At 33.0% G+C, this 9,490-nt stretch overlaps 5 protein-coding genes and 1 long non-coding RNA gene across 6 annotated transcripts in view; 2 read left to right on the forward strand and 4 right to left on the reverse strand.

The window, feature by feature from the left end:
* The window catches only part of LOC109536798 (replication factor C subunit 4), a 3,292-nt gene extending 2,469 nt beyond the window's left edge, over nt 1–823 (reverse strand). The window contains exon 1 of the mRNA XM_019903187.2: nt 432–823. Within this exon, the coding sequence (XP_019758746.2) occupies nt 432–750 (319 nt within the window). The 5' untranslated portion in view covers nt 751–823. The remainder of the gene's footprint in view (nt 1–431) is intronic.
* Nucleotides 1–9,490, reverse strand: part of LOC109546301 — a 520,465-nt gene that overhangs the window by 192,822 nt on the left and 318,153 nt on the right. The gene's annotated exons all lie outside the window — the stretch shown is intronic.
* On the forward strand, nt 1,713–5,237 carry LOC109536800 (WD repeat domain phosphoinositide-interacting protein 3). Its single transcript, XM_019903190.2, has 6 exons — nt 1,713–1,952; nt 2,072–2,247; nt 2,308–2,565; nt 3,105–3,293; nt 3,419–3,656; nt 4,436–5,237. Exons 1-6 carry the CDS (start codon nt 1,886–1,888, stop codon nt 4,540–4,542), a joined length of 1,035 nt encoding a protein of 344 aa, XP_019758749.1. The 5' UTR covers nt 1,713–1,885; the 3' UTR covers nt 4,543–5,237.
* On the reverse strand, nt 2,884–3,161 carry LOC125503513. The gene is made up of 2 exons (XR_007280932.1): nt 3,073–3,161; nt 2,884–3,014 (listed from the first exon to the last, which is right to left on the reverse strand). It is a non-coding gene; the product is annotated as an uncharacterized LOC125503513 (long non-coding RNA).
* On the reverse strand, nt 5,216–6,002 carry LOC109536804 (ubiquitin-60S ribosomal protein L40). Its single transcript, XM_019903193.2, has 2 exons — nt 5,761–6,002; nt 5,216–5,699 (listed from the first exon to the last, which is right to left on the reverse strand). The coding sequence occupies exons 1-2, from the start codon at nt 5,847–5,849 to the stop codon at nt 5,303–5,305; spliced, it is 486 nt and encodes a 161-aa protein (XP_019758752.2). The 5' UTR covers nt 5,850–6,002; the 3' UTR covers nt 5,216–5,302.
* On the forward strand, nt 6,094–9,446 carry LOC109536803 (derlin-2). The gene is made up of 5 exons (XM_019903192.1): nt 6,094–6,411; nt 7,337–7,567; nt 7,952–8,074; nt 8,252–8,415; nt 9,211–9,446. The coding sequence occupies exons 1-5, from the start codon at nt 6,319–6,321 to the stop codon at nt 9,356–9,358; spliced, it is 759 nt and encodes a 252-aa protein (XP_019758751.1). The 5' UTR covers nt 6,094–6,318; the 3' UTR covers nt 9,359–9,446.

The following is a 9,490-nucleotide window of genomic DNA, read 5'->3' on the forward strand; positions in this document are numbered from 1 at the left end:
TTCGTTCTTATTGCGAAACAGGAGCACTATTTATCAATCTGTAATAAAAGACGTGAGGAAATTCTGTCTTTTTTAAAGACAAAAATTTTTGAGGCTAAATACACAAAAAAAAGTTTGTAAAAAAAAGCTGATCACATTTGCTTCTGGCTTTCTAAAGGTTAAGAATTTCGGATAAAACTCTATTGCTGAAAAACGGTGCTCGCAAAAAGCGATCGAAAAAGTCTCAACGACTGACTAAATATTTATAAACATTTATGAGATGTTTCAAAATTCTCGAGCCCCTTAGATTTTCAAAATCTTGCCTCTGTCTCTACATACTTATAAAGGTTTGGAACGAATTAAGTGATTTCATATGCATATGAGAAAAGGGGGGTGGTAATATTCAACTCGTAAACCTTACCATTTTCGTAAAACCTTATATATTTACTTACCTCTTTCATCTGAGGCGTTAAGCTCTAAAATTCTATCTTTGTATAAATCTCCAAACAGCTGATGTGCTGCTGCTAAAATAGTGCTAGTCTTTCCCGTTCCAGGAGGGCCATAAAACAACATATTGGGCAAATCAGCCCCCGAGATACATTCTTTTAATACAGCCACCACGTCTTTTTGTTCTACAACATCCTCCACGGTTTTGGGCCTGTATTTTTCCACCCATTGTAATTTCTTAAGCCTCTTCTTTGCACTGCCAGAAGTGGGGGAATTACTGCTACCGGCTTCTCCAAGTTTTCCAGATTTTAAAAACGAATGCATATTGACAACAAACTGTTTACTCCCGCTTTTTGACAAACGTCTTTTTACGTGCGCTGTTGCCGTGTGATATTCACAGAACGTCCCCCCTTAGAATTGAAATTAAAATGACAAATTTGGTTTTTTACGTTTAACGCCCCTGACGGTGACGCGCGTGAAACTCGGTTAGAATATGAGTCAATTATCTGATATTTTATTCTTATTAAAACGATTCCCGGAAAACTTTCCTAGTTCTTATATCTCACATTTAAAGGCGAAGAAAGAGTGGGCTGCTTTATTTCTTCCATAAAATATCCCCCCTTAGAATGGTAACTAATTTGGGCTAAGTTGATATGCTCCCTAGACGCGGCGTCACTAGATGGGGCGATATGTTGTATCTGTCCGAGTGTTATACTTAATAGAAACAAAAATTTTTAAAGAATAGTAAAAATCGCAAAAAATTATTGCAATGGATTTTGTGATAATGTATTTAATTCCAAATCAAATTCATTCTTGGGTTCATTTGGAGTATTAATTTTTTAGAAAAATTAATACTCTAAATGCATGCCAAGGCTTAAAGTAGCAACAACGCTACACATAAAGACCGACGCTAGTGGAAAAATACACCGAAACGCATTTTGATTGATAAATAGAGACAATAAATGACTGAATCCCAGGAATGAATTTGATTTGGAATTGAAACACACTCAGGAAAGTATATACAATATATTTAATAGAATATTATCATATAATCGCCTTTATTGACCGGAAATATACACTTACTAGGTTGATAACTGTTAGTAAGCTTGCAGCTTTCGGCCTGATAAAATTTGGTGAATGCAATCAGGAATAAAATATTAGATAAATGACTCATTCCAACAGCGTCTCACGCGCGTCACCGTCAGGGGCGCTAAACGTATATTGAAAATTTAACATTTCAGTTTCAAGTCTAAGGGGGGATTTTCTGTGATTTCTTCTTTCAGTCCACCACAGACTACATACACAAAATATCCCCCCAGGGGGTATGTTCTGTGACTACATACTCAGTCCACATTTCAGTCTTTATCTATGATAGTGAGGTTAAATAAAATAGATTGATAACGCCATATTTTTAACATGTAAATTGTTTATATTTAAAGGAATTATCCGACTTACAAAAATGAACCTTAGAACAAATAGTCAATATGGTAACGGTCTCTTGTCTGTAGGGTTCAATCAAGATCAAGGTAGGTTCTCCAAAGAATTCTCTTGATTCGAAGTCAAAGTAAACACAATGTTCCATCATATTCATATAACACATTTGATCCATCTGGGATTAGCACAGAATTAATTTGATAAATTTTAGGCTGTTTTGCATGTGCAACAAGCACAGGCTTTAGGATATACAACTGTGATCCTTTGAAAGAAAAAGTTCGTCAAGATTTCGATGATGGAGGGTTGAGCCATGTAGAAATGCTCTTTAGATGTAATTATTTGGCCCTTGTGGGCGGCGGCGACAAGCCCCTGTACCCTCCCAATAGGGTAAAGTACTTTGTATTGTCACAAATATTAAATTTAAATCAATTAGATGATTACTTTCAGGTCATGATTTGGGATGATCTCCTCAAAGCTACACCAATCTATCTTGAATTCAACGATCCTGTACTTGGTGTTCGCTTGAGAAGAGACAGAATTGTAGTTATTTTAGATGGTGTTATTAAAGTGTATACGTTTACACAAATTCCCACGCAAATACATGTATTTGAGACGAGTTCAAATCCTAAAGGTCTCTGTGTTTTATGTCCAAATAGTAATAACTCTATCTTGGCGTTTCCTGGCAGGAAAACTGGATATGTGCAGGTTAGTTGCTTTGAAAACTAGGTATTAAGGTACTAAAGAAGTATTAAATAACTTTTAGCTAGTGATACCTAAATAATACATACTATTAATAACTCTAATAATATAAATGCTGCATTTTTTTAAATACCTCACAGTTTGAGCAAAACGTGGAAAACATATTTTGTCTTCATTTCGTAGACATTAGCTCAAGTTCAAAATTTGTATTATTAACAATTATTTTTTAATGTTTGATCCTATCTTAGCTGTAAAAGTCATCACTCACACTTTTAGACGTTTTCCCTATTTATATAACATTTCGCAGGAAACAATACAATAAAGTTAAAAAATTGCTTATTATTTATTTACCTTCTCATGTAGATGCTACGTCAACTTTAGCACAAAGAATTGTACAAGTCTGCATTTTTACGTAAAGCGCGATATAAAAGTTCAGTCCTCCTTTTCATGTGGACCTATTTTAGATTGAACATCAATTAATATTAAGTATAAGGTTTTTTTTAAATGTCTTACTTTTTGCAATTCATATTTTGTGTGTTTTTAAGCTTATAGATCTGGCTAACACAGAGAGGTCCCCTATGGATATAGCTGCACATGAAGCCAACATTAGCTGCATTTCCCTGAACTTGCAAGGCACTCGATTGGCTACTGCTAGTGAAAAAGGGACTTTGATTCGAATTTTTGATTCAGCATCTGGTGAAAAACTTCATGAACTTCGTAGAGGTGCACATCAAGTAAGAACAGTCAACATTATAACTGCAGCAATTTACCCTATTGAAAATATATAGTTAACTTATTATTTTAAAAAAGTGTATAGTTATCATCGGTAACGTAAAAACGAAAATTGATTTTTTTCTAGGCAAATATCTACTGTATAAATTTCAACAGTTCATCCACGCTTCTTTGTGTGTCCTCTGATCATGGCACGATTCACATTTTTGCCCTCGCCGACTTGAAGCTGAATAAACAGTCAAGTTTAGCGAATACCATGTTCTTGCCCAAGTATTTTTCGTCCACGTGGTCTTTCTGCAAGTTTACTGTTCCAAGTGGACCTCCTTGCATATGTGCCTTTGGACAAGATAACAATTCTATTATTGGTAAGTGTTAAATTTGATTGCTTATATTTTGATTTATTTTGTTGTTAAATATGCAAAAGCTTATAGTGTGCAAAAAATAATTGATTAAAGTTACTACTCTACGATTTCAAACGCAAAAGAAGATTTACAACTTTGATATTGACATGATTTTTGAAAAACACCTTGTTGATTCATAATGAATTTGAAGCGTTCTTCTTAAAAAGAGAGTTTTTTGTAATTTTTCAATGATTGTTGACAGAATTTAGGGCCTTAAATGGCTCAACTTTTATAATTCTTTCGTTAGGGAGGTAATAATTTCATTGTTTTTTGCACTTTTACGTCAGTATTATTGTTATCCTATAAGCTAATTAGTTTTTTTTCACAAGTATGACATTTTTGGATAGGCATTATTTTTGAATATATCGGATGAACCTGATCTATTGTGTGATATATGAAAATTAGCAAAATTTAAAACAGTACTTATGAGACAATTGAACTTAAAGATGGTACTTCGATAAGCAAAAGTGCGGTTTTTCTTCCTTTCGCTCTATAACTTTTTTTAAACTTTTAACTACAATCAAAAATATAATAGTGAAATTAAATTGTAACATCAGTTTTAAATCCAGCTAGTGAATGCCAATGAATGGATATAATTGGGTGTTAATAAAGTATTACATTAACCAATTCTATTTAAAATTATGTTCCCTTGTGTAGTTTGAAAGTTATTTAAATTATATTCCTGTACTATTCTACCGAACTTAAATTGTTTATTAAATATTAAACTACTGTTTATTTTTCAGTTGTTTGTGCTGATGGTTCATACTACAAATTTGCCTTCAATTTTAAAGGCGAATGCGTGAGAGAACATTGTGCTCAATTTTTGGAATTAACAGGTGATAATTTGTAATTGGGGGATACTAATGATTGAAGTGAATATATTTTGCTCTTTCTATATCTGTTCTTGTGATTAAATTAGATACCTTCGTAGCAAAGGTAATACAACGTATTGAGAGTCTGCTATTAGAATGTAAGTAAAAATTATTATGTACTGTTTCACAATTTTGTATTTAATAAGGAAAGAAAAGAACATTGCGTAATTATCAAGCCATGCTTTCATGCCGAATCATCTATCATGGGTGATGCCAATTCTGACTGAATTGACACCAGGCTGATAGATAATTCGACATGCTAGATGTTTGCATGACTGAAAAAATGTTAAGATAAATTCACAATCTATAAAAACACAAGATATTTAAAGTGTATAACCTTTGTTGTCTGTTATCACACAGTTTGACTAATAGTTAATATTTACGTGATGTCTAATTTATTGAGCTTATAAAGTAATGTAACTTTCACTCTGCTAGTAAATAAAGAATTTAAAAACTGTTGCAAATACGGTGTAACACTGAGTATGTAATAGTCTGAGAAAATGTTTATACTCTCAGAATGTGTTCGAATTTGTGACTAGCAGATTAATCGTTTGTTTGTAGTAAGAACAGTTTTTGATTTAGCACTGCACCAGCACTTTCTAATAGTGCAAAAATGAAATGTATTATCGGTTGATAGTTGTAAAACTCAAATAAAGTTACTATTTTCATTTAATATGACTTAATCATTTATAAATACGAAATATTGTTAATACATATTATGCATGTAGATTAAATTACTCATTGCTCGTTCAAATTTGCAATTGCCATTCTTTCCAAATCATCTAAGCTCAGATTGTTTACAGTTGCTTCAAAGTTCTTCATAAATTCCTTCACTATAGTTTTGCACTGTTCCTCCGAGTAATATTTTCGAAGAAATTTGTTTAGGACTGCTTGGAAACTTTCAGGTTTCTTGACAATAATAAACAACTTTGTGCCATCTTTAATTTTGGGGTAATCGCCAATTATTTTGTCTTCTTGCAGTGGTGATCCCATAAATATTAGTGTTTGTTGCCAGACGGGAATTTTCAGGTCCTTTTCTACTTTCTTCTTTACATTTAATATCAAAGTATTGTGGTCTACATCCATTGACGAACTGCTACCATTCAGGCATTTTAATATCAGCTGCATTTTTCTCCTTTACTCAAATCAAACTGAACTTGAATTGATCCGAACAAGTCTAATTTAATGAATAATACCTGGAGCGGACAAGGATGCTACTTGAAACACTGGTTGAAATCTGCCTACGAGTATGGTTCCAATTATAAATGTGACGATTACCAATCATTTATGTTGAATAATTTTAAGAAATTAATTGAATTTTTTTCTGATCTATGCAAATGTCTCAGTCGACTTCAAAGTGGGGGTTAGAGAAGAGAAAATTCTTCTCTTCTCAAAATAAGTGACTTACTATCTAACGTGATCGTCGCGGTTTCACGGGTCTGAGTCTAGCAGTCTTTCGCTTGTAAGCGATAAGTTAGAAAGAGATACTTCTAGACCGAGTCATGTATAGAACCAGAAAGAAAAGGTTTCCGTAGCACTTGTGACATCACAGATTATCAAACTATTGACACTGACAATAGTGACATTGGCCAATAAACTCAAATAAGTTTGTTTTGAACTGATGTGGCCAAAGACGACATAAAAAGTGATAATTATTGTACTGCAACACAAAGGGGAACTAATTCGAGTTGCAATGTTGTGATCCAAATATTGCCAAAACTTAATCACGTGTACAATTATAGTTTAGAGAAAACATGGCTTATCAGACACTAAGAAATGAGTATTTGAATACTCCTCCTATTACAAGGGCCTATACAACCGCTTGTGTTATCACAACTTTGGCTGTAGTAAGTGTTTTAACTATAGTAATTCGTATATGTTCAAGTTCTAATTCCTTTATTACGTGTCCTTTCATATAGGAATATTTGGAGTTTAAAAGTAGCTGCTTATCTGCTTCAGTCTTTAAGTGATTACATGAAGTATTAGTTTTATTTGTTGCTTTTGCCCCGAACAACTGTTTTATTAAGCTTCTGAGTAACTAGTTCAGTTGTTCAGTGGTATAATATCTCTGAGCAGCAAGTTTAAGATGCAATTATTCTCGTTTTAAAGAAACATTCTGGAGTAATGGCTCCAAATATTCAACCAGCTATATTCTGAGTATTAGCTATAATCACTTTTATGTATTGCTGTCTTGAAAAGATGCAGTGAGCCACAGCTAAACCAAAATCTTGGATTTATTTTTCTCATAATGTGTCCTGAATATTATTTTTTAGATTATTTCCCAATCCTTTCCTATCAATCTTAACATTTTCCTAGTTGACTGTTTTCACGATTAAATCCATTCTTCGAGAACACTACATCGCGAAGAATTGTTTCAGTGTCCAAACTCAATTTCAGTGAGAAGTTGTATTACAAAGTATCATAAAAGCCTAACTTACTTTACCTGACTAATCTTTGATATCATCTTAAGCCTTGCAAACAAATAATTTAAAATAAGCACCTCTTACAGCCTTCACTGCCCACAGTTTGATTAAAATGATACAGATGGATACATTTTAAGTTTTGGACAGTTTAATGTGTTTTTACTAGGAAGGCGTAGCTTTGATACCGTTCTATTAATCGATCTCCGTCATTTCCAATTTGCCTCCCATTTTTCTGTGAACCAAACCTCGCTAGAACCGTACCGAGATTCTGACCTTATTCGCGCATAGAATGAAAACAGTAGATGTGTACTTTGCTAATAACTATTTAATAATCCTGTTTTTATTCCAGCAACTAGAACTGGCATCGCCATTTCAACTGTATTTCAACCCTATATTAATTTTAAAGGGGCAAATATGGAGGCTAGTCACAACGTTTCTATTTTTTGGCACATTTGGCTTCAATTTCCTGTTTACAATGATATTTACGTATCGGTACTGTCGAATGTTGGAAGAAGGGTCCTTTAGGAACAAGTCATCAGATTTTTTTATGATGTTTTTATTTGGTGCAACATTGCTGATTGTATCCTTTTTAAGCCATGCTAGAGTATGTACTTAAATACTTATGAATTTTGTGCTCTGTTAGAAAAATAACATAAGTTCCATTCCAGCTTCTCTCTGTGGCACACTGTGTAGTTGGCAGTAACAAAGAAGTCAGTTTAATACTCTAAATCATCAAAGTTGATTCGGACAAAAATAAACAATATTATGAAAGTGCAAATAAATGTAAATATGTGTAAAATAATTGGTTTTAAGCGATAAACAACTTTAAAAAAATTCATTCACACATGACAAAATTAATTTAGTCGTGTTTATATAAAGGGAATATTTTTCAAATAAGTAGGCCTGATGCATTTAAAACTGATCTGTAACTATATTGGTAATGATTTCCTTAATTATGTCTCAGATTATTGCATTTTTCGTAAACATTTTATTCCTAGGGCAGGCCTTTACGATTATGCTAGTATATGTATGGTCAAGAAGAAATCTTTTTGTTAGAATGAATTTTTTCGGGTTGTTGAATTTCCAGGTAAGTGTTTAATCTATTACTATTCCCACCATCTCCGTAATAAAACCGACAATATTTTAGTATCATAAATAACTTTTGATAAGGTAGCACCCAGCTAAAGCAAATGTGTTTTAATAGTATAGTATTATTGAGAACAATTTCAATATTTTCTTTACCCTTACATTTTTTTTTGTCAAGGCCCCGTACTTGCCATGGGTTTTGGTGGCGTTTTCCGTTCTGCTTGGAAACGCCATTTACGTGGACTTAATGGGAATAGCTGTTGGACATATTTACTATTTTTTGGAAGATGTTTTTCCGAATCAAAGAGGCGGATTCAAAATCTTGAAAACACCCAATGTATTGTAAGTATAGTCTTCAATTTGTTTTTCTTCTCCTATTGAATACTAACACATTTACCTGTAATTTGCGAACATAACTGCAAAATGTCCCATCGGAAATAAAATTTCCACAACAGTTGCAGTTACATATACAGGGTGATTAAAATTGGCAATTCTATTTGAGGGATTTGTTGGGAGTTTACGTAAAGAGTGAGCGGATCTCTAAAGATCAAGTTTAGCATTTATTGCCACTTGAAAAATGGACGATTATACGGGGAATGTCATAATAAGCTTTCTCTATCCATATATGGAGAACTAATCTGCTCAACAAAAGTAACGCTACCCTGACAAATTTGTAGTAACTTTGAAACTAAAAACATTCTGAATGCTGTGAGCGAATTGGTTTCTATTTGACGCGTTGTTTAGTGTAATTCTTTTTCGGTTTGTGCGTGGTTTTCCCAGAAATTGTGCACCTGATAAAGTTTCTTCAAAACAAAGAAATATAAAAAATATGTTTTTTTTATTTCAACACCAGCCAAAATCTAGCCTGAAAATGGTGATTTCCCTCAAACTTTGTGTGTTTTTTGGCTTAATTTACGGACCATCCAGGAATTTTTTCGCTGAAACTGTTTTATTTAATTTTATTTAGTTCTTTAAAGTTTAAGACTCAAAAGACACAATATTTATCCACGTACTCTCCCTCCATCAGTCTTCTAGAGTTGAAAAATTTGTCACCCCGTATATAAACTGAAACAGAATTAAAAATATTATTTAATACAATTAGATAACATAGGCATGATATTGAATTATTTTTCAAAGAAAACTATTATTGGACGAATTACCTGAGACTGGTGATTATCAAAGACTACCCGAAGATAATCCTGGTGGCTTTGATTGGGGCAACCGCGAAATTGCAGAGGATAATGGCAGAAATGAGAACCAACAAAATGTGGAAAACAATCAGTGATATGAACTAAACTTGTGTATTATACAGTTGTTTATAACTTTAATGTGTTTGTTTGCATTACTACAATACAATGTTTTAAACTCTTGGATATTAACGTTTCAATCTTCAAGCAGTCTTTGTATCGAAAAACTG

The sequence above is a fragment of the Dendroctonus ponderosae genome, unplaced genomic scaffold (genome assembly GCF_020466585.1).
Source record: "Dendroctonus ponderosae isolate FM_Combo_2020 unplaced genomic scaffold, Dpon_F_20191213v2 Dpon_F_20191213_2, whole genome shotgun sequence".
In the NCBI taxonomy this organism is placed as follows: Eukaryota; Metazoa; Arthropoda; class Insecta; order Coleoptera; family Curculionidae; genus Dendroctonus; species Dendroctonus ponderosae.

Bases quoted from the DNA above. Each gene is read 5' to 3' on its own strand.
- LOC109536804 (XM_019903193.2), bottom strand. From the start codon at position 5,849: ATGATTGGTAATCGTCACATTTATAATTGGAACCATACTCGTAGGCAG. The intron at 5,700-5,760 runs GTATTATTCATT...ATTTGAGTAAAG, and splicing joins AGCATCCTTGTCCGCTCCAG to GAGAAAAATGCAGCTGATAT.
- LOC109536803 (XM_019903192.1), top strand. From the start codon at position 6,319: ATGGCTTATCAGACACTAAGAAATGAGTATTTGAATACTCCTCCTATT. The intron at 7,568-7,951 runs GTATCCTTTTTA...ATTATGTCTCAG, and splicing joins TTGGTGCAACATTGCTGATT to ATTATTGCATTTTTCGTAAA. The intron at 8,416-9,210 runs GTAAGTATAGTC...TATTTTTCAAAG, and splicing joins TTGAAAACACCCAATGTATT to AAAACTATTATTGGACGAAT.
- LOC109536800 (XM_019903190.2), top strand. From the start codon at position 1,886: ATGAACCTTAGAACAAATAGTCAATATGGTAACGGTCTCTTGTCTGTA. The intron at 2,566-3,104 runs GTTAGTTGCTTT...TGTGTTTTTAAG, and splicing joins GGAAAACTGGATATGTGCAG to CTTATAGATCTGGCTAACAC. The intron at 3,294-3,418 runs GTAAGAACAGTC...ATTTTTTTCTAG, and splicing joins TTCGTAGAGGTGCACATCAA to GCAAATATCTACTGTATAAA.